Source organism: Cydia pomonella, chromosome 20 (genome assembly GCF_033807575.1).
Source record: "Cydia pomonella isolate Wapato2018A chromosome 20, ilCydPomo1, whole genome shotgun sequence".
Taxonomy (NCBI): Eukaryota; Metazoa; Arthropoda; class Insecta; order Lepidoptera; family Tortricidae; genus Cydia; species Cydia pomonella.
In genome coordinates this window covers 8,921,153-8,946,666 of record NC_084722.1, presented here as the reverse complement: position 1 = coordinate 8,946,666, position 25,514 = coordinate 8,921,153, and the positions used below count along the sequence as shown (strand labels likewise).

At 37.7% G+C, this 25,514-nt stretch overlaps 1 protein-coding gene across 2 annotated transcripts in view; it reads left to right on the top strand.

The window, feature by feature from the left end:
* The first annotated feature begins 275 nt into the window (after nt 1-275).
* LOC133529171 (uncharacterized) overlaps nt 276-25,514 on the top strand; it is a 48,756-nt gene continuing 23,517 nt past the window's right edge. The window contains exon 1 of one of the 2 annotated variants that reach the window (XM_061866824.1): nt 276-1,577. In XM_061866824.1, coding sequence (XP_061722808.1) covers nt 384-1,577 — 1,194 coding nt within the window. In that variant the 5' untranslated portion in view covers nt 276-383. The remainder of the gene's footprint in view (nt 1,578-25,514) is intronic. The other variant, XM_061866823.1, reaches the window with a different exon arrangement.

Genomic DNA, 25,514 nt, shown 5'->3' with positions numbered 1-25,514 from the left:
ATCACAAACCTATTTTAGTGTTTACTTTTTTTGGGAATGTTAGCAGAGAAAATTGTGAGGTATCTCCCAATTAGCCGATCGACCTTCGGTTTCACTGTAGCAAGACAACAGTGGCATTCCGTCACGTTGGTCCCGCCGAGAGAAATGCGGCCGAATTCGCAACGAACCATTGACACAATGCCGGTTCATCGGCGCCCGCGCCCGCGTCTTCACAGGTGCGTAAGCGCAGGCAGGTAGCGCCGCCCCTCTCCCCAACCCGCCGCCGCCATCTTGAATTCCGCTCACTCACACCCCGCGCGCGACTCGCGGCCGCCGCACGTCCGACTGCGCGTGCCAGTGTTTTCGTGTGATACAGTGTGATGTTGTGATAGTGCAGTGTCGCAATGGAGTCGACGCCGATCTGTAGGTGTCGCGTTCTATACTTGGGATCCGCGGTGCCCCAGCAGAGCAAGGACGGCCTCCAGGGCATACAGGAACCTTTGCGAGAATTGTACCCGGATAAGGGCGCGACCAGCGGCGGCATCGACTCGTGGCTCTCGGTCTGGTCCAACGGGATATTGTTGGAGAATGTAGACGAGAGCGGCTCGCGGGTGGCCAGGTTTTTTCCTATTTCGAGTCTGCATTACTGCGCGGCTGTGCGCCGGGTCACCGTCGAGGGTGCCCCGAGATTCCTACCTTTAGATTCCCCGTTCGCGAGAGCCCCGGCGCCGCGGCGCCCGCCTCTCTTCGCGGCCGTCTTAAGACGTACTCAGGGCATTAAGGTCCTGGAATGTCACGCCTTTATCTGCCGGCGCGAGGCCGCCGCCAACGCTCTAGTCCGCTGCTGCTTCCACGCGTACGCCGACAGTTCTTACGCTAAGCGTTTAGAAGCAGAACGATCCCCGACAACGCTTCCACCCGAACCTGATGAGGAACTCGAAGTATACGATGGCGACGAGAACCATAAAGTGTGGGTGGGCGAGGTGGAGCGCGATGATGCTAGCGACGACATCCCGCATCCTACTCGAGCCCCACGACCGCGCCAGATCACGCGGCCGGCCTCTGTGCCACCGCCACCGCCGCCCCCGGAAGAACCTAAAAAGAAGCTAACCACAAAAAAGAACAAGAAGAAGTCTTCGGCCTCGGCCGACGAGTTATACGCGACTATGCCGGGACCGGCACCGATGATGAACGGCAGATCGTTAGGACGAGCCCCGCCGGCGTGGGCGGGCGGGCACCCCATGGTGCTGCTGGCGCACCCGGCGGCCACGCTGCCGCACGCGCGCGCGGCCACGCTGGCCCACCGCGGCCGCATGCCGGCCGGGATGCCGCCCGGCCCGTTCCCGCCCGGCCCGCCGCCCGGCCGCGGCCGCCTGCAGTACGCCACTGTCGACCCTCGCCGCTCCAAGCCGCAACCCCCACCGTCTATGAAAGCCGCTCAAAGTATGACTACCTTAGAAGCTGTAGAAGACGCCGGAGGCATTTACAGAAAGAAAGGACACTTGAATGAGCGCGCGTTCTCGTACAGCATCCGACAGGAACACCGGAGCAGGTCCCATGGATCTCTCGCCAACCTGAAATTCGCTGCTCCACCAGAGGTAAGGCTCACTTATACGATAATCTTCTTGTATTCTTTAGCGCGATGTTGTAAATGAGTCTTGCGTAAAGCTTGCGTGACAGAGTGGCAATCGTTCAATGAATTATCGTGATTATCATTCGGTGTGATGCGGTAGGTTACGCAATGGTTCTCGGTGCCTAGGCAGTAGGCATAACTCGAGGAATGCGGCGTCTTACATCTATATCACGTGTTGCGGCAATGGGATGCGGGACGACTGAGAAAGTAGGCAATTCTGGTTTGACAACTTTTTTCAGTTCTAACTTTTAGTGGGTTGAAAAAGACGAGACTGCTGTGAGAGTGTCTATTTAGCACCTTCCGGTTGGTGATGACATCACGTAAGTCAAACTTGATTCTAACTGTTAAACACAATGTGAGAAAAACCGTCTCTTTACGGCCGTAAAAATCTCATTTCTGGAATGAATAACTGATTAAATGATATTATGCCTACCATGCTTTATTCACTTATGGAAGCGAGAGTAAGTTGTCTTAGACTGGTACAAGTTGAAAGGACTTTAAAAATAACCAATTACGATACTACAGTACGCTATAGCTTCTTCAAAATCTTTCTTAAAGACTAAAATAAATGTAGGCGCAACTCATTTCAATGGTAATCAAAGCAAAAACAGCAATGTGCGAAAATGATCTGAAATCACAGCGAACCGACAGTTGCCGGCTTTCACACGGCGTGCAAAGAACAGGGGCCAGGTGATCGGACCGGTCAGCCGGAGGTCGCGGGCCCGGCCCTCGACACACTTGATGGAACACCATTCATTACGCATGTATATTTAGCTGCCAGGCTGGACAATATCTTAAAGCGTAGCTTGCGTTTTAATAGTTATTTGTGTCCAAAGGGAGGAAAAGTAGGAAATTGCAAGTGAGCCGAGTAGTGAGCCGAAGGCAAGGGTGGCAATCACGCGGGATGGAATGTCCTACGTTGCCTCCCGTGGTGCGCATACTATTTTTCTGCTCGACAGAGGCGGAAAGCGGCAACTTCGTTTACCGCAGCGGGAGCAAAGTTGACGCTTTCCGCCCGGAGGGCAGAAAAAGTAATTTTTCTAATGATTATGCGGTGGTGGAGTAACCTATACACTGTGTCTCTACTCTCTGGACATTGACCGAGATCCCGAGTAGTTCCTTCTCAGGAATGTTCTAATATGGTAAATTATTTGATTAGATCAACACAAATAAAAAAAATTATTTTAAAAGTTAAATTAATACAAATAAATCATCAAGGAGCATACTATATTAGTAGTTCACAATTATGATAAGATTAAAGTGACTCTAGTGACATGACATATTCTTTGATTACCATCATACCATGTATCCTACATACAGGCTTTTCCGAAATATTAAATCGTAAATCATTAATTTCTCCGTTAGTACTACGTTTGGAGTGAGACTTTGTACATAGGTTAGAAACAAGGACGATATTATATATCGTCCTTGGTTAGAAATAACAAAATCGACACGTCTTATTCATTTTCAGTTATTTCCAGAGGGTAGAGACACTTTGTATAAATGGGTTTACATTATATATATATATTTTTTAGACTATATTGCATAAAATATTTACAACAATGGACAAATGGCGGACTTAATGCCAAATGGCATTCTATCCCAGTCAACTATAGGGCCAAACCGAGATACCTATAGAATTGGTGCAGAGAAAGAAATATATTGAATGAATAAAAAAAAGCAAACCATACTTATAAACTACATAAATAAATAATAACAATATATAAAATACCACATATTTATAGAATACATACTATAAATATAATAATGATGGACATTATTCGAACTCTCATTATAATAAAACGATTGTTTGGTAAAGACACAGTGAAGCGATGCTTTTTGCTAAAACTATATGTCGGCGGCCGATCGTAAAGTTCCTGTGTAATATTTTGACAGTAATCACATTAAACCAATAGATAGGTAGGAGAGGTTCGTTAGGTTGCTACAAATTAGTTCAGATGTCCGAAGAACTGTCCAGAAATAGAAACCCTACGCGACCGGGCTCTGTCGCGTCGCGATTAAGGAAACGAAACAATGATTTTCACGTTTCACGATATGCCTAGGAATTTAATGATCTGTCTGATTTTACGATCGGACGCCAACATATACATACGTAAGCACGTACGTTAAGTTTGTAAGTAGGTAAGTGTACCAATAGTGGGTTATATATTTATACGAAAGAAAGTAATTGATGAAATTTTGTTAACCTAGCAATTAACTCCTGCCAGTGTTCTGATTAACAGTTGTAAATTAATAATGTATTTGTATTCTGAACAACATTTTTTGCCGGCTTAAGAATAGGTTCCGCATTATTTCGTTTGAGTTATTCATTGTGCATTGATGATCGCATGACGGAAAAATCTTTTCAATAACCTTCAGTATCTAGGTACCTGCCTGCCATGTTTTATGCCTTTAACACAATTAAAATAGAATAGAATTATTTATTGCGAAACCATGGTAGGTACATAATTACTTATAGTTGTTTAATATTCGCCCTACCGTCAAAATGAAATAAAAGACTGCTATTAAAGACTTGCAGTTTTCATAATGCTATTTAAAATTAACTTAAGTAATTACCCGTAACTTTTCTCATATAACTCATAAACTCATAAATTGTTGAATATTCCTTGCAGAAATTTCCGCCATTTATATCAAATAAATAGGTATAATTATGGTTTTTAGCACCTATCATAAACTTTCATTCGGCGTTCATTGCAAAATTTGCAAATACATTGAAATTAACGTAGAAGAGCCTCACTTTATAAGTTATAAGTAATCTACACTAATAAAAATAATTGGCAATACTCTTGACTTGTGAGTTTATAACAATTTTTACGCTATCATATGATGCACATTTTTTTATACCAAAGGACCCTAGACAAGCTGGCAGTTCACCTTGTTGGTATGTAAAAACATAATTGTGTATTGTGTTTGTATAGCGCATATTTATACTGACATAACTAACATAAGTAGATATATATAGAAATATGTATGCATGCCAGAAATTAATAAAAATAACAATAGGCGTGAACTCAGGTCATAATCACGCCGCAAGGCATAATTTCTTATCATAAATGTCAGCTATTCATTGTAGGTAGGTAATTGAATAGGACGTAATGGCAGAAACAGTTGCGCTGTTTGCTGAGTTAAAGTTCACTTAGAGCCTTCATTCGTTTCGCGCAAACTGTTTTTGACTTTGGTTAAAATTTTCGCAATTATATCTGTTTTTTTTTAAAGCAACCATGCTGTTAGTTTTTCCAGTGGGATTCTCTAATTAGTCATAATGTTAGTGTAAACAAATATCAAAATAATGGTTAGATGTTACATCAGGACAATTTAGAATCGAGACTTTCCCCCCAATCCCCGTTTGTAGGCATTACTTTTACCCCCATTTTAAAATCTTCAACCTTTATAGTCCTCCCCGGGATAAAAAGTAGGTATGTTATACCTTGTTTACTTTGACACCTTAGTTTGGTACCTATAAGTCGATCTTAGATAAATACTTTAGTATTGATGAGCAATCAGGGTGAGTTTCTGATCTGATATAATCAGTAAAACATTTATAAACCCAAGCTTAGCAAAGTATTAGAGATCCTAGCTCGCATCCGGATGTAAGAGAGTCGTAATCGGCGCTCATCGGGTGTCATCGGACCAGTCCGGACCAGTTAAGAAATGCGATTAAAGCTGGGACATTCCGACCAGCTCCAAACATTCTTAAAGCCTACGCAAGTGTGAGAGTTTTCAGGCCAACCGGTGTAAAGTGAGCTCTTTATTCGAAATAATATTCGCGTGTACCATAGACCTCCGTATATCGAAGTGTTTTTTAATCTTAACTTTATTTAACTCTTTATTTTGCTAAGATAAACTGCTTGGTCACGTGCCCGCCCTGTGTGTTGAGCTTAAATTAATGGTTACTTAAGATTTCTAACAATACCCTAACACTTCAAGTCCAGTCCCCCCTGCAATCTAGACAAAGGATCAAAAATCAAAGGAAAGGAAGCGACGATGACCGCTTCCCATCAGGCGCCTTGGCTGTTGTTGGTTAGATGAGTATTAAGTACAGTCAGCAAAACCATTAGCTTAGCACCCCTGCATATATATTTGTAGATGGTAAGCCAATAACTTTGCTGGTGTACATAAAAAACATGCATAGTCGGCAGCGTTCTTATGCTGGTTTAGTCCACCGATATGTATACTTTCTTGTACTTGCTAAGCCGTTGTAACGGCCGCGATTATACTTAGAATAGCATATCTACTTCTAATTTTATAACTTGTTCTCGTTTTGTGAATGAGCTTAATGCGATTTTTATTCATAAATCTATAATTTCTCGTTTATAATCGCGTTTTTATAATATTAATAATCAATTTGAAGATTTTTTGTATTTATTGTTGTTATTCTGTCTGTTGTCATTAGTGATGGGCAGCTTGTAAGTTTCCAAAGTGAAACTTACACATAAATATCATGTAAGTTGCAAATGGAAAATTTCGCTTATATTTCTTTTCATTTTCTTGGTTTTCGAGTTTTTAACGAACAGACATAGACGCTGCGAGGCGCCTTTGATGATATTATAATATGTTTAGATATATAATTAAAGCTCTGCCTCTGCCGGCTTTCCTGTCTCAAAACTGTTCACAATTTTTTTTATATCGGAATTACAGCATGTCAAATAGATTGAAATGCCAAGCGGAGAATATGAGAGAGTAAAATGAAATTTCATGTATGAGAGATTAAAATGAAATATCATGTAAGTACATAATATGTTTAACATATGCATACGAAGCAAAACCATAGCAGATGTGAAAAAAAAGAAAGGAAATAGGACGCAGCGCAACGCGGTCTTGAACTTCCATCCACCGTATAACAACCGGGTACGATTACCCCTAAGCCGCGACAGTAGCCGCGTTACTGTCATCTAATTTCGCAGGGATGCAATCCGGAAGTCGCGGGTTCAAACCCCGGCTCATACCAATGAGTTTTTCGGAACACGAAAAATATCATTTTATATTTACCAGTCGCTTTTCGATGAAGGAAACCGGATTAATGCCAATAAGGCCTACCTACCTATCAAATCTTGGGACCAGTTGCCCAGCGGACCCAGCCTCCCATGAGCCGTGGCAAAATGCCGGAACAACGCGAGGAAAAAGATAAACGTTTATCGACGGAGCTTTAGGCACAAACCTTGACGCTTATAAACAGACAGATTTTACATAATACCATTATCTATATAAAGACCGTTTTATTAGCAGTTTAGAAGCCCCACAATTTCTTGTGTTGAATAATTATGCATGAGCTCATCGCGTGGCGTCAGCTTTAAGAAAAAAACTTTACACACTATTTAATCAACATGTGATTCTTATTTATGTGTAAATGTTGAAAGAGTTGTGTTTTTAACAAATATAGTAGACCGACGCGAATCGGATCACAGGGCGAATTCGATCAAGATGAAAAATTCGTTGATATTTGATATATTGCAGTAATATAAGCGCACTAAAATAGCACCGATCATCTCCTCTCTTAAGCAGGCCACTGACTAGTCCTCCAAACGGATGCCGTTACAATGGATTCATTCAAATGGATGACATCCAATTATTTAGTACACTGACGATCGATCCATTTCATACGTCCATAGTTCACTTGCTTGTGTGTGATTTATCGGTACCGTATGAAAATGGATTTGTTACTACTGGGAACTGTGGTAGCCGTTTATGTGAAAAGGCTTAAAAAACCAAAAAGGACATGGACGAAGAAATGGTTAAGAAAAAGGCAATCCTCCTCTTATACCAGTTGGTAATGAAAGAATTGTTATTAGAACGCGCTGATTGGAGAAAATACCTGTACCTGACTTGGTGGCAGTGCCATGCGCTGAATAAAATGGACGTAGTTTTGCACATTCACTGAGCGTTTGGAGTGCATTGACGGTCACTCCAAAGTCACCACGCCGATACCTTCAAATGGAGTGGCGTGCTGGATTTCAAACCGTTTCGCACGTGTATTGTACAACGTTTTACAGTACATATAGCACTTTAAATTTTCGACATATGCACGTATAGTGCTAGTTACCGCACTAGGGCGGTAAAATAGCTCCATAAGTACTGTATAAAATCGTACGGCCCGATTCGAACTTTAAGATAGGTCAAACATTTGCTAAAGATACCTGAGGGATTATATGTCAGTGTCAAAAATGTCGTTTCTTCAAACGAAAACGTCACTTTTGACACAGAAATCCAATCCATATCGTAACTTTAGGAAATTTTTGACGTATCTTATATATTAAAGGGCCGTTAATCAACTTACATTTTATTGGCTGATACTGTATTCTCCGAATGGGCTATCCGAGCGCGTTGAACTCTTTCACACGCAGATCTATTTTAGTGCGTCATGTATATTCGGCAGGGTAGACGTGATGGCGGTTAACGCCCTAGATACAAAACAGCTGTGTTAATACCTGTTTCATACTTACAAATACATAGGTCACTAGATAAGTTTTGCAATAGACAAATATGAAACAAAGAGTTAAATATCACATATACTTTTTAAAATAGATAATATTAGGCTGTCTTAGGCATTAATGTAGTCTTAATTAGGTTAAAAGCCTTGTAAATGAGACCAGGGTGTATAGCTAATGTAAGATGCCAATCGTTTGCGCCGTAGCGAATGAAACGGTAATCTCTCTCTATCACTCTTCCATACTAGTTAAGTAAAGGTAGATAGGCTAATAAAATGAAGGAACTTATCTTTGTTATTATCTCGAGCCTCGATCTTTCGTTGACCTGCCGTTTAGTGTTGACTTTCCTTCCATTTTTGAGTAAAGTATGTACTTATGTATTGGAAGTGCGATATACACACATTCACTCACACATTCACATTTTAAGTCTTTATTTTTGAACCGACCGTTTTGTCTTATCTTTAGCAAAGAAAATTGAGTATAGAGGCGTATTGTCAAAGTAAATTTTATAGTCTACCAACTATCTTAATCTTATATATATATGTATATATATTGTCTTTAGTTATGATTTTGACTGCCAATAATTATTCTTATAAAAGTGATAGGGAGATTAGAAAACACCGTTACTAAAATATATACACCTTTTGCTTGCGACCTAGTCTACGTGGGATGATGATGATTGATAAAAACTGTCCTTGCCCGGGCCTCAAACTATCTCCATACAAAATTTCATCTAAATCGATTCAGCGGTTTAAGCGTGGACAGACAGACAGACAGGCAGTGTTATCGTATTATAATATTTATTATGTCAGGGTAGGGATTTGTTTAAAGAAACTTAGAACTCTGACTTCCACTTGTTCCTACCCTACATGGGTGCAATATATTACCTTTATTATCTGTAACAATCCCTCTTATCGGTGGCTTGTTGCGGATTTTATCTTTTACATTTTGGACGAAGCCGGTGGCGGATTATCACTCATGTAGATTGGACGAAGTTTGTTGCGGACATGGAAATATATATCTAAGGACGAGCCTTACAGGTAAAAAGAATGGGGCCAGTACAGCGGTGTCACGCACTCGAATTCGAGCCATCGTGCAGTCTAACGCAGCAATGCGATTGGTTGATGAGTTCGCATCACGCACGCAATTGGTCGCAACTAGTTGCGTTAGACTGCACGATTGGCTCGAATTCGTGAGTGACACCGCTGAACTAGTACTATCCTTAGTGCCCGTAAGGCCCGTCCTTAGATATACATATATGTCAATGGATGCGGATGTTTGTTACGCTTTTGACGCGACCTGCGCTGTGGATTTATATGACGTTTTATGTTTTAGACTTATGTTTTCGTTTCTTATCTGTACAAAGACGTTGCATCATTTCCACCCCACACCACAAAAACCAACCTTTATCCCAAGCCACAGTTACACTGCACTACTTTACTTCGTGATTCAGCTCGCGTGCGACCTATTGTCGCCGTCACAAACATAAAAGCGACGTTAAACCAAGCTATCTTAGCCCGTAATCTCTAGGTTGTAGAGTTCAAGGCGGGTGAACAGCGAAGGCTCGGTCGTCCCACGGCAACGGTCAACGGGCGGGAGAATGTTTCGTGAATAGGCGACATAAAGCTGTGGCTTCGTTTCTCGCAGATTTATTGCTTGGTTCTTTTTCACTAAACCTGCTGGACTTAGCTTGAGGCGAATTGGTAGTCTTGATTTCCATTGTGCGTAGCGGTAGAACGATTTAAAGTTTTTTGGATCTCAGTTATTGTTTTTTTTTTCTGGAATTTCGTACATACATAATGTTGCTTTCGGTTACTAATCATGACTGGAACGTATATCTAACTTCGGGACTTTTCTAGTACTATACGGCATTCCTGTGGCTGCAAACTCACTGTCAAGATTCATTATTTTCATTTATTATCATACTATACTAATTTCCGGGGCTAAATCTTAGTCTACAACTATCACTACAGCTGACAATACATCCATCGCTCTACACGACAACATTTCTATTTTCGCCACTTAGATAGTTGGCAATCTTCGACTGTGCGTTTTTCCAGAAACTTCCTGCCTCCCACAGGTAAAACTGAGGAATAAACTGTCGCCCGAGGTATTTCCGGACCAATACGACCTCCAAACCTTCAAGAAAGAAGTGTACTTCCAATTTAAAGGCCGGGAATCCGCTTGCAATCCCTCTGGTATAGGTTCTATCTGGATATAGGTTGCATGTTGCATGTGTCCATGGGCAGCGGTAATTGCTTATCATCAGGGTATTCATCTGCTCGTTGGCCTCCTATATCATAAAAAAATTGGAATAACAAATCGACATCGACACCGAATACCCCTAATGTGTATATGAATTACTATAATGTGATGTGTACAAAGACTACAGAGATCTCGATTGCAATATGGCACGGTCGAGTGCGGGTCAAGGACACACTTTTGTCTGACGCCTGTTGTCTTGCCTGAGACGAAGCGAGAGTTAAGTCACCTATGTAACATGTAGTTGAGGATATAAGGATGTGTTATAGATAATTATCGTCATATAAATATCATTTTAACACCAGTAATATTTTGCTGCCTCAAGCCCTCCAAATACTAAAAAGTGTAAAAACCACATTCTTGCCACTCAATTAAATCAAATTGCAAAAATGGCCTTCAAAAGCAGGTACGTTAATACATTAATCTGACCTCACTCGCTGTGGTCATCAAAGGGCATCCTTTTACAAAATCCCCACCTAGCAATATATTTTATAATGTACTACTTATAACATATTTTTTAGAGCTTTAAATCCTTCTAATCTCGGCTTGGCTGTTGTGACCCTCTATCCTAATAGATCACGATTTTGTGATGACTCTGTGCAATAAATTATAGCATACTTGGGTATAAAATTATGTGCGTGTTTACTAAATCGTTAGGTTGTAAATCATTGACGGAGGAATACTGCGAGAACATTAAAATTAATCTTAATATTAATGTTCTGAAATTACTGGCAGGTCATTAACTTTGCAATCTATGCATCCTTTGTTATTTTACATATTATATCTGTTCGTTTTGCATACCTGATATTCTTGTGAGATATGAGATAATTTGCTAAGGACCCCCTTTACGCAGATGGACTAAAAGCTAAACGATGTCTACGAGGAAGATCACATGTATTAGGTGTGTATATTTCAGGTTTTAACTTTTTAACGCGAAGAACACCTAAAGTCGTCGTTACTAGGCGTGCCCAGGTGCCCACCGCGCCAAGGACAACTAATAGCTGTTATGGCGGACGCTGTCAAAGTAACCTTCACACTTCTGAGTAAGGTTTACATTAGCTCCCTCGCGCCCGGGATCTTGGCGTTTGGTGTGATTGAAGTTTGGGTTAATATTTTGCCGAACAAATCTCAAGTCTTCTGTCGCCTAGAGTTCCAAAGCCAGTTTATAGAAATAGAAATTTTTATTCGTGAATACAAATGAGACAATTTACATATAAGAAAATGTAGAAAAAATAAAGTAGGTACTCTAGGAATCACGAAATGGTCGCAGCTCAAATTTCCTATATTTACCTGCATACAGGCTCTTAATACAATTCCCTAGTTTGATCAACATGCTAACTGATAATGGCGTACTAGTAAGAGGAATACATCAGTCCCAAAAATTAATTTAGAACGGTCTGATAATTAATAAATTATTAATAATAAGTTGCCGTCCTTTATTAAATTGCTGAATGATGGAGGAATAAGTAAAACGCTGTTTTAATCAAAGCGAAACCTCGGTAAAAGCTGTCAATTCGAATCAAAGAGACCGTCTGAGATTCGTCTATGCAACTGATCTTAGAAATGAATGAACGAGCGCTCTCGGCCAGCTGCTGACCCGGTTTTGATTTAATTGACATGAAATAGGCCCACTTGTCTGTTTTTTATAAATGTCCATTACTTGTAATACTATACTGAGTAAAGATACAATTTGTCATATTATTTGTGAATGGTGTAAGATTGTATATAATTATGCATTAATTTCGGTTAATACACGATACGGGCAAACTCGTAGGTAATAAAATAATCGTAAAATGTGACAATCCTATAAGTCCAAGACAAAGAAGACAAACATAAGTCTCAATTAGAGTCAGAGACGAGTGTAAAATCATGTGGACAAATTGCTATTTATTCAGTTTCTTGATCATTTAGTGTTCCATTTATTTTTATCGCTAATAGATAAATAGGTCCAATTTAGGTAAAACGGTTTTTTGTCATTTACTTATTAGAATGAAAGTGTATGAATTAAGTCCATGGTGAAATTTAACATGCGGCAAGTTTGCAACATCATCCCAGAGAAGTTGAAAGTGACGATCGGATGGAATCCTACCGACTATAACGCTATACGGTGTATTAAGTGCAATGTAATAACTGGCTAACAAGCTATTGTTTTTCACTTCGTCATGGTCGACTGGATCGTCCATATTTATGAGCTAAATGATGGGCAAACTATTGAGTAACTCGGGAGACGAGATGATAAGGTTATAACGTCTTACCAGCCAGAAGAAAAATTAAGTAGCATGACCTAATTTCGAAACGGCTACTTTAATCGTACTTTAATGTCGCATCGTTTCTTATGATTGATATGCCACAGCCAAGCATACTGTACGGCGAGCTGCGAAATTGCATGGACACATAACGAAATCATATTCATATAGTGGGCATGCAATGTGGCTCAATTTAACTTAATTGGCAATTTTTGCTTCTAACATTTCTAACCACGAAACGGTAAACTGATCATATGTGAGATCGAGTGAGTTGTGCTTTTCTCTTGTTCCACGAAACTGCATGTAATAGAGTTTAAGTTAGAACAAAACTTGTTTCATGCGACTGCTGGGAACTACCCAAGTGAGTCAGCATCAGTCGATACCTATGCAGCTCACCATATTTCGACAAGATATGTATGTTTTGGATCTTATTCCATTGTAACAAGGTGTAAAATCTTTCACCGTGGTCAACTGTGTAGTATAGACATTGCTAACTTATTGGTTTTATTCGTTACATCCTGGTGGAACAATGCAATAAAATGTTTCGCGCGCTGACGCCTCCAAACAAAGACACGAACGTTACAGTAAGATACTTGCAGTCTTCCTAACTTCTTATGCATGTAGTTATGGAATAAAACTGTACATAGTTATAAGCTAAACTTTACTTTCATTTAATATAGTGTAGATTACAATCACCTGGTGAAATGAGAACTCGATTTGCTTAGGTCATGAATGTACAGTGTTTTCAAGGCGGACATAAATATAAGTAAGACGCATATATATTTATTGTATATGTAAATAGTAAATTTTTAGTTATCTTTAACTTATAAATATCAGCGGCGTATAATCCATTGGTCCAGTGCTATATATTTACGAGTATATGTTTACTAATTAGATGCTTTTATCATAACAATATCTCCTAATATGAGGTTATATTTATTAGTTACAAATATCAGCCATGTCACAATTAAACCATTTAGACACTATAGTATAAATATATCCTAGAATTCATATGTTCGAATTGCCAGACTATTTAATATTGCAGTTAGAACAATCTCCTATCTGTGTAGGTGTAGATACATATCGATCGTTTACAGTGTTTTATAAATCATAATACTCTTTCGCATGTAAATACCATTTTGTAATTACCATGGTGCAATAAAGGAAGAATAATCGTGCCCTTTTCAGGGTTCTGTTTTCACACCTGCGTGGCTAATCGAGAATTTGCATGTTGTTTGTGTATTATATACTCGTAGTCATATTATTATTATCAACGGTTGTACAAACCCAAACCAAAGCAATTTTTTGTATAAGGTCAATGTGGGCAAGATCGGAATATAAAATGTATTGATGGGAAGACCGCTCGACGTCACTTTGGAAATACTGCTCGCATCAATGAATAAGAACCATTAGGTTGCCAAAGCTGGCCCCGGATTTCCATTAGGATACCACCGGTAAAACTCTAATATGAGAAGGAAGGGGAGAAGGCTTTTCAACTGCAGAGCATTCTCCTCCATTATCTTATGAGTAAAAAGGTTACATATCAGAATGCTCGATTCACATTTTTTTAAATTACCTAACGATCATTTTATCTAAACCATGACTGACCTAAGTTTATACTACCTAAGCTCAAATAACCTAATAAATATCCGTCAGTCCGTCAGAAATCCGTCAGTTTTCTTCGCACAAATCTTCACGGATGGATTCTTCTCCGCCATGAAGTGTCGTAACTAGCTCTAACGATGGTTGCGCCGTAATGAACGGAATCGCCGTCTCGTTGGCAAATTAATAAAGAAAATGATGCGTAGGAATTGGTGGATCTGCGAAAGTAAAAGTTAAGAAAGCTAGGCTTGCTTGCCTAGGGCAACATTTTATCGAGTGTTCGAAAATTTGACACAATAGCAGCGATCTTCAAACAATTTCGTTAATAAAGTTTCTGGTTATTTTTTAAGACCTACATATCTAATAATGATGTATCAAATTGTAAAAAAACACATTTATTTTAAATGACGGCGGGGATGTTTGTTAGCAAATCATTTTAGTTTCGGTAGTTTGTGATTGAGCTGCAATTCATTCCGGTAAAAAATAATCTTTATGGTACCATCACCAACCACCAAGTTGATCTAACGGTAGAAACCGAGGGCGGCGATAGATACTCTTCTAAACAAATGACTCCCTATGAAACCCTATGGCACCGCCAATTTCAATAAATACCAAAAATGTAATCGACAAATGACAAATGAAAACCATACAATGATCGAACCTGCTTACCAAATTTACTAGAATCGGTTGAGAAATGCGACCTCTAGGTACAGGAGACCAGCGGGCAGATATATTTAAGCATTTTTGTCCAAACCGCATTGGGTTGCGCTCGTTAGGCTAGAAGAACTCAAGTGAAAATAACGACACGTACACTTGCGAAGTGATATGACTGATATGTTAAGAAAGTACTTGTTATCGTGCTGCGTCTCTATATTAATGTTTAATCAATGTCAGTTTAAAACTGTAAAACACTGTGCTTCTAATTGATACAAATTTGCCATTGTTCGAACTGATAATGAATTCCCGCGCCATTTTATAAAAACTAGAGAACTGGAGCAGACATATGCTTTTGAGTTCTTTGCCAACAAAAAATGTATACGAGTAGTACCATTTTATTTTATTGCAGAAGTTATAATAAAATGGTGTAATAATTTATAACTTATGACCTGTTCTATAACTTGATGATTGCTAATTGCTAAATTCACATACCAGTATTCTGCCCTAATACGCAAAGCATTCGTATAACAATATTTATACCAGCCATTATAAAACCCATTTAAATTTAGAATTTATTGCGTGAGAACACCGTGAAGAAAATTAGTTTTCCAACGGCTGTTTTGAGTGATGAGACAGTAGGTGCTTAAGTTCACTTCGACACAACTAGAATGAAATATTTTACTCGTATACAGGGTGATTTATGAGACGTGAGCAGGACCAACTTACGTACTCAGTAAATGTAATGGTTCACCACCCTGCTTAAGTGAAACAATCATACGTTTTTCCTGTTTTTAACTTCAGGTAAGGACAAATTTACTAACCAGGGTCACTCCACAACATCTTAATAATCTCATTTTACTAAACCTAATCTGTTAACGCTACCCTCAATATTTATATTGGAAACGGCCCTCTTTGTTCGAAAACACCCAGACCTATTCCCGATAAAACCGGAAACGTCAAAAACTAGAAGCCAATATAAAAACAAATTACTCCTACCAAAAGCTAACTTAGCCATCTTCAAACATGGCCCACATTATAATTGTATTTCAATTTTTAATAAAATTCCGGACAGTATTAAACTTGAAACAAAAGTGACAAATTATTTAAAAATAAATTAAAGGACATGTTAATCTACAAATGCTACTACTAAATTGAGGAGTTTTTAAATGACGAAAAGCTGGCGAAATAAAATATTTATTGTGACACTGAACCTTGAGTTATTGTATGAAATGTTTATTGTTAAATAATTTTTATTATTTTTATCTACGTTTACAATAGCTCAAAATTTGTATATGGAATGTTATTTAGTTTTTTTATGTTTTATTTACTATTACAAATGTTATTATTATTATTCGTTTTTTATATATACGAGACATATTATGATGAAATGTTTTAATAGGTATTAGATATTTAGTTAAATTTAATATTGTGTGCCCTAACAGGGTGTCATGAATTGACTAAATTAATTGTAACACCTTATTATGTAACTATGTTCATGACTGCAATAAATAAATGAAATGAAATGAAATAATAAAGATAAAACTCTTCCTTAACCGTTAAATATGACATCACTTTAATTTGAAGAAAAAAAAATTGCGTGTGCTATCAAGATCGTTGCAGACTTGTCTTAGTCTGACTCAAGGCACATTTGTGCACAAAGTAATCAGAGTTTGATGACATTCAATTTGACACTTGTCATGGATAAAGCAAAGAGTATCGGTAGTTGACGTAAGTAATTTAATTGTCGTAAATAAATTAAAACTTCTTGCTTTTAATTTACTGAATATGCTAGGTTGATCCTGCTTACATCTCGTGAATCACCCTGTATTTATTAATACCTTTAGGTTAATTTTCTAGTACATAGAAAAAAACGGTACCTAACGTTTGTTGTCTTGTGTATGTCTGTGGCGCATATGGATATAATATTTTATCACACGTTACATTATTTTGTGGATACGTTGTCTATGATTACTGCTTACGGCCCGCTAGGTTGATTGACGCACCCTTGACAGCGCTTCGCTAATTGGCGTTCGAAAACTGCGATACGCGCCGTTGTTTTGTGGCGCAAATTTAATAATAGGCAGCAGTCGATACTAACGGTTCGCGGGGCCTTTGCGGGCCAGGGCCACTATTCGACAAGCGCGTACATATAATATGAAAGAAATTTAGTATGTATAATCTGAAGCAGAAATAGCGAAGCGGGTGAATTGTTCAAAATTACGTACAGGTCATAATAGGTACGCTATGGACATAGATAGCATGCTATATGAGCTTAATAAAAATAAAAATAAACAGTAACTTAAAGTTACATTTCATTATATGGATGTTAAGCCGATGCCTCTTTTTAAGTATTCAAGATACGCGTAAACCTGTATTAAGAGACAACCGCTCTTCCACAAAAGGTTAACAATTCTAAATCTTCATGACTTATATTATTACATTATAGTTATGTTAATTTTGAACACTTCGTAGATTAATTATAAACTTTTCCCTAACCACAAACTTCTGCAACGACTCTTATGCAACGTATACTGTAATCGTAAATATACATTTTTATTGTTTGCGAATTCCTGGAACTCATTTTTAGTGGAAATGAGAAATAAATAATGTGTCCAGTACAATAGATGTTTGCTATGGTTTCAGACAACATTATTCTCCCCGCGGTTCATGATGGTCCCTATTTAATTCAATTCAATAGATTTATTTCAGACCATGTCCATAGTGTTAGTGTACATTCCCTTAATCCTACGTTACTTAAACCTATGATAAATTATAAACTAAGCCTCTGGATCCCATATGCACATCATCCCAGTGTTTCCAGAAGGCACAAGCAGTCGACTCTAACACTAGGCGCAAGAAGCTGTTGGAACTGTCACGCACGCGACGCATCAGGGAGGCAGTATTGTTGCCGAAGCAGTCAGTGCGCGCCTCCGCAAATATACCTGACGCGCTGCAAAAACGAGGCAGTCCCAACAGCATCCTGGGCTCCTACCGGGAAAATCGAAGTTCGTCAATTGCGGGCATTTTTCTCTGTCACTCTAATTACGTCTTAGTAAGAGTAAAAGAGAAAGATCTCCGCAATTTGCGAATTTCGGTTTTCGCGGTAAGCCCCCTGAACCCATTGTTGTACTGGAAGCGCAGGGCATTGAGGACCTTTTTAGTATAATATGGCATTGCTAGTAATTGGAAATAGGTAGTCGATATTTTATAAGTATTTTTTAGGCAAAAGTGTGCTGTACTTATTCAGCCAGATCAATATAAAAGTTTCAGTTATAGTAATGTAATATTATATTAATTACTATTATTAATGTAAAAGGCGTAAAATATTCTAAATATTATCGTGGCTAAACTAGTAAACCAATTTTGACATGTTGAATGTAATCAAAACGCACGCACATGGAGTTGCGAGTACAGCTAATAAATACGAATGATACTTACCGATTTAATACTATTTATGGCGACAATACTCCTTTGACAATACTAAAACACCTTAAGCGAATCATTACTGTTTAAGTCAGGCAAAAATACTCAACACATTTTTATAAATCTCTTGATAAGTAGGTAGTATTTTATACGATCGAGCCCCATATGAACTACAAAACCGTGTTTTTAACCATTTCTTGTTCCTTATGTAACGTTATTAACGAAGCCATTAACGAGATAAGGAACGAAAGTATACGTAACCGACATTCCAGACTGGTCGAGGAATTCGCGCGTTTTATTTTCTAGAAATAATCAAGCCTGGATCAACTTCATAAGGCAGGGATGTCCGGTGACCAGATAAGAACGTGATCTAAGTTGTTTAAAAATATAAGCTTTATTTTATATGTAGTACGCTATATTTTGAAATGCTACAACATTTATCTTACAAGTTCGCTTAGTTAGATAGGTAGAATACTCTTTATTACACATCTCAATAAAACATACAATTTCCAAAAAACAATTCATTAAATCATGTTTTAGGGTTCCGTAGCCAAATGGCAAAAAACGGAACCCTTATAGATTCGTCCGTCCGTCATGGACGGACGGACGGACTATGTCCGTCTGTCTGTCCGATTATGTCACAGCCACTTTTTCCGAAACTATAAGAGCTATACTGTTCAAACTTGGTAAGTAGATGTATTCTATGAACCGCATTAAGATTTTTACACAAAAATAGAAAAAAAAAAACAATAAATTTTGGGGGTTCCCCATACTTAGAACTGAAACTCAAAAAATATTTTTTCATCAAACCCATACGTGTGGGGTATCTATGGATAATAGGTCTTTAAAAATGATATTTAGGTTCCTAATATCATTTTTTTTTAAACTGAATAGTTTGCGCGAGAGATACTTCCAAAGTGAACAAATGTGTTCCCTGTAACTTCTAAAATAACAGAATGAAAAATCTAAAAAAATATATGATATACATTACCATGCAAACTTCCACCGAAAATTGGTTTGAACGATATCTAGTAAGTAGTTTTTTTCAATACGTCATAAATGGTACGGAACCCTTCATGGGCGAGTCCGACTCGCACTTGGCCGCTTTTTTATATTTATTATGTAGTGCATTTTGTAGCATACCCTTATACATTACAACCAGAAGTAGGACTTAGGAGATAGCTTTAATAAGTATTAATGCACTTTTTGCATTAAATTTTTTTAGTACAAGGGCGATCGATTTATTCGATTGGTTAGTCCATTGATTAGATCTAACGGAACTAAACAAATCAACGTGCTAACCTTCCCGTGAAATAGGTAATTAACGAATAATGGAACGTTTTTGATGTAACATTGATTGAAATAATTACGGGGCTATTTTTCTAGTAACGTTACATTTAATATTGAATATAAAACTAGGCTACTTACTGTATTATTTAATATTACTTTAATGTGGGTGTGATCCTTGTGAATCTTCTTCATTCTAGTGAGGACAGTTACTTAGCCAAAACGGCGTCTCGATTCCGATTTCCAATGCAAGAATGTCGAAGTTGCGAAAACTGTATGTGTTCCTTGCCGCGGCGTGTGGGCCACACACAGCCCGCATATACACATATATTAAAATAATGTTAACACACACACACACACACATCACATCATATTATAACATACTTATATATATATTGTTAGACAGGGCAATCTGTCAGTTGCCGTAATTCCACCAGCGGGCTAAGCACGGGCGCATTTTTATCGCCTGTCACCATAGCTGTCACGTTCTAACAAGTACGTAAGTGCGAAAGTGGCAGGCATAGTGCCAAACGATACATAATTTTTAAGAAAAAAACCGACTTCAATGAGGGAGACCGGTGAAAGAAAGATTATTATATTATATTAAAAAATGTCTTGAAAATCTAATTTACTTAACAAACACAGCGAAGAGGACAAATCGCCAATCGTGAACTATGCGTCGTTGAAGAGTTGTATTCTGATCATCATCAGCAGTCCCACTTCATCAACTGTCACTTTTTTTCATGTAAAATTTACACTGTAAATGCTTGATTTGTTAAAGGAAATACATAAATCACTATATGTATGCCTTTAACATTTGAGGAGTTTTTTCGATTCCTCATAAATTCTACCATCAGATCCCGAGCTTGACAAAAATGTATCTTGAAAACCTAATTTGCCTAATACACATAAGGAACACGAAAAATCGCTAAGCGGGAACTATGCGTCGTTGAAGAGTTCCATTCTGATCAGCATCAGCAGTTTCACTTCATCAAATGTCACTTTTTAAATGTATATGCTTGATTTGATGATGAAAATATAAAAATAACTATATGTATGCCTTTCACATTTGAAGAGTTCCCTCGATTCCTCATGAATCCCATCATCAGAACTGAGTTTTGACAAAAACGGGACCAATCTGTATAAGTATATATAAATTCAAACAAAAAATAATTTTCAAAATCGGTTCAGAAATGACGGAGTTTTGAAGTAACAAAAAAACAACAACCGAATTGATAACCTCCTCCTTTTGAAAGCAACCATGCTGCCACTTCAGAACATCGCTTACGGACGGTAAACACTTCGGTCTGATGATTGATATTCCATGGTTTTGCATCAAATTAAGCAGTGTGAAACTGAAATTGGATCCATTATTAATTATCATTTTCAAAAAATAGCGGACGTAGCGTTCGTGTACTCCACCTTATTTTAGGTATATCCAAATCACAAATTATGCTTTTAACTATATTTTAAGATAGCACTTTGGTACATACATGATAATACAATTAGATCTTGCAATTAGGCTCTAGGCTATTAATCGTTCCTTAACTAACAATTAGCTGTAATCTACAAGCAAATTAACTGGCTTGCCTTGGTTGATCGCTTTTCGACCGGTTTGAGATATTTAATCTTCGGCAGCGGGATCAGATTTCAAGTATGTGAGGTAATATGGATAATTTTACTTATTTGTTCATAAATAGGTGTTATAGTTATACTAGTTGTAAAATATACTATGACTGAGGCTGTCAAAAATATCAGAATCAGTAATGGATACTCTTAAATGAAGTTATTTAATATTATAAATATTATAATGTCTGCTAATATATCATATCACATTATGTTCGATTGTGAAAAGTTACAAAAATCAGCTAATTTAGAGTGCAATCTGCTAGTACATACAATTATTACGTTAACATGTCAATAAAGAAGTAAAATTATAAGTTTACAGCCGTTTCGTCTTTTCTATTGGAAATGCTTGGACTTAATCCAAATAGATATGACTAAGGTTCCATCGCTTATCGATGCATTTCTAAACATAACGAAACAGACTCTGTATTCGCACCTCTCACGCATACAATTCACGAGAAACCAATATAAATGAGAGCTCTTTGTAAAGCTTAATTTATATTACATCAAGTTCATATTAGACTGGTTGTCTGTAAATGAACAAACAACTTGGAACAACAAGCGCTAGCGTCGGCAAATGTCAGCTAACTGGCACGCCGGAATGCGGGCCCGTCCCGTGACAACCGATACAACACCTTATAGCTATCTGATAAAATTACATTTGCAATGAAGATAATGAACGTGAGACCAGCTCTACAGCTTATATTACACTAAATCGATCGATTGTGACCTTTAGTCTGTTGGGTGAGGGTTTAGGTTGGCGTGGGAGAAATTGACCTTTGATAGCCAAGGCTTGTAAAAGGTTTAGTTTTTGTTTACAGCGAGACACTGGTTGCTTAAAACTTAAAACGTTCGGTGCCGGGCGCCCCGTTTCCAGTTCAAAATGAACACACACACGTCTTGGCAGTGAATGTGTTAAAAAGAAGAAAAATATATACAATTTTGTTGCTTGAAAGACGATGCAAGAAACGGTTGTTCCAAAGATTTAGTATTATCTACCTATATATACAATATATATTCATAGGTTCTATGATGATAATGCGATATCGCTGTACTTGTTCTTCTTCCTGCTAAAATTGATTCCATTTACTTGGGGTCAATCTTCCTTGCCCTTAAATTCCATTTAGCATAAACCTGTGCTACATCTTTATTTCATTGTATTTTAACGTTTATTATGTTAATTCAGTATATGTTGTTATGTTTCTTATCAACCGAGAAATATTTTTTACAAAAATAAAGAACCTACAATCATTTCCAAGTCTCCAATGATATCTTATAGGTACACACATACTTCGTTATGCAAGATATTATATTACAGGTCGTTTAAAAATACGTCAAACAAAAACATTGAAAAATGATTAAAGTAGTAACCAATTTTGAGCGCGGAATGCAATGCGTCGGTTGCGACACCCGGTGTAGTAATGGTTTACACGATCTAGCGATAATTTCGGACCCACTGGCCTACCAGTACCAGGAAGCCTGATCAAATGCTACAAATTACTGAGAATTGAGAATAAAGCGCCGTTTACACTAAGCTTGTGTAACTATCATTTTTTTCAAAGTCTGTTTATGCTACAATACGCAAGTCGAACATTAAGTTTTACTGACACATTTCTACACTTGAAAATTAACCCGAAAATCGTGATGTTTACTACAATGTTTGATTTGACTAAATATAATTAAAATACTTTTACAGAAGAAAGGTAAATTATGGAGTTTATGCACTGAAGCGGTCCAGTTAGAAATTATCCAACTGAGCGATTTGATTATGTTGTAGCATCAAAAGTGACGGACCAGAATACGCCTCAAAAGTATCTACCTTTCTCTAATAGCTAACCATAAAGATATATTTAAGTCTGTACTATTAGACTGTGACTAGGGTTTGCACGAGGGATCTGAAATGTATGAGGATCAGCGGATCTGGATTTAGATCCGGATAATTTCATACATCTCTGATCCGGATTGCAAACCATAACTGTGACAAACTGTATTGGCGAATTGTAGAGATATGTATATCTCTATTTGATTTTTTTTTCAGTATAGCAGGTATATAGAGGTAGGTACTTGTGGAGCGTTGTTTAGCCGCTACATGCTGACTACTTACCTTATCTAGTTATTCTCTTACATCATAAACTTGCCTGAGAGAGAATTTGCTTCTTTACTCTAAATGCCACCTGTTTGCTGTAAAATGCCCATAAAAGTGGCCGGAACATTTGCCATTAAATAAATCTCGCAAGTCAGCTATGTCAAATACAAAATGCGCCTACAAGTGAAGTGTATTAGGTACCTACTTAACTGGCAGTATTTTTCACACGACACCTTTACCGTTAAGTTATTCTAAAATGACTTATCTTTCTTAAACATCAGGAGGATTTAGGTCTTTACTCTTTGAAGTATCCATACAGATATGTGCATACCTCAGCAGAATTACGAAACTCAGTAGGTACCGGAATAATCGGCATTCTTTACCAAAACCGCTGTTTGCGAACTTTCTTCTAAATAACCAAAGGCAAACACATTTAAACAACCTCATCATACGTCCACAAAAAAGTGCGTGAGAATATTAACTTTGTCTCCGATGCAATAGGTTTACTTTTGCTTTTTAACAATTGACAGATTAAATTCCCTTCTTTAACCACGGTTGCAAATTGCTTTATTGAGTTTTACTTTCGCCTTTATTGATTTATTCAAACATCTGCTTATGATGGATTTTTATTATAAATCCAACGGAAGTAGATAGTAGGTATACTGCAGTAGTGAAGTGATATAAAAAATATCTGTTCCAAGAATTCAAGAAAACCGAGATATCGATATGATGATGGAAATTCGTCCGACAAAATTTAAATATGTAGATTCTGAACAATTGTACGAAAGGATTAATAGAAAAGAAAAAAGAAAACTGTGATGATGTTGTTTATGTAGCGATAGGTTCACCTTGGCGACAGCAGCAGATACTACTTATTAGTAGAGAGAAATATTGAAGTGATAGATCAAGTAGATCTGGCAGACTTCTAGTCGAATTTCCGTGGCGTATGCGACCAATACTTAATCGTTCAAAGGTGGTAATTTCGTCACCTTTAAGCTTCCTTTAAGCTTCCTTTAAGCTGCCTTTAAGCCATCTTAATTTGGTAAGTCGTATAATTTATAAAAAGGCATAACGGCACGTAGGTAACTATTTTTGACAAACGACACCGCCCTTATTGACAGACAATAAGAATTGTAACAAGTTTAGTACATGGTCTTTCTTCATTCTTGAATTGTACTACATATATTATATTGATTGCAGTAACTTAACCTAAAGTGCCATACAGAGAACAATTACCTAAGTAGGGCAAAACTGTCAAAAGAAATGATTTCTACTCTATTTGGTATTGGTTTTAATATAAGAGGTCGCTGTTAAGATTTTTATTTCTTCATAATATGAGCAATTTACATTGTATGCTGCTTACTTGAACTGTAAAAAGCTTTCTCACGTTTAAGATTGCAATTTGCAATACCGAAAACCAAAAATCTGTTAAAACACTTACATTCATAAAACTAAAATCATCTCATAAAAGTACTTTACGCCTCATAAATAATGCAAGATTTCGATTTAAATGTAAATTCGGCATTCGTAACTGCCAACACAAGCAGCCTACATATGTAAAAAACATGCCATTTCATCATCTTGTCGATGGTACCTTGTCGCGTTGTGAGGCCAATCGAATGTCAATCGGTCAGTGATCTCAGTTTTGGCGGGAGAAACTCGTCACACCACTTTTTTGTGTATTTTACTTTCTCGTGGCCTGAAATGTTTGGGAGCTTGGGAACACACCTCTGATAATAAATCAAAGAGTTTTAAATTGAAAAATTGACTTCAGATGATATCTGGCCATTGTCGAGCTTAAGTTATTACTTTGTTCCATGTACTTGGTAAGATAGCATCGATGGTTATTCGTTGAATAGGTAGCCTACAATTAACCCGTGGAACGACCACCATAAAACAAATTGATGCAAAGCAATTTGACCCATATTGATCCGTGGTAACATATCGAGTCGCTACGACCCAAATTGAGTTAGTACCACACGTGTGATACTAAGGCGCTCCACGGGTTAAGGAAAATTGTACATAAAACCGACGTGTAAAAGATAAGTAGAGGATGTTGCGCTTGGATTGGGATTGTCTGAAACCAGAATATGTGTTATTCTTATATTTTGTTGTAAGAAATAACTAAAATGCTTAACAGATAACAAACAATATATTTCATTAGCTTTCATTACCTCCCCCATGTCCGAAACAATACATATTTAGATTAGGAACTCTTTCAATCTTTTAAAAGTAAACATTACTTGTCCTTCTTACGTCTGTCTCAT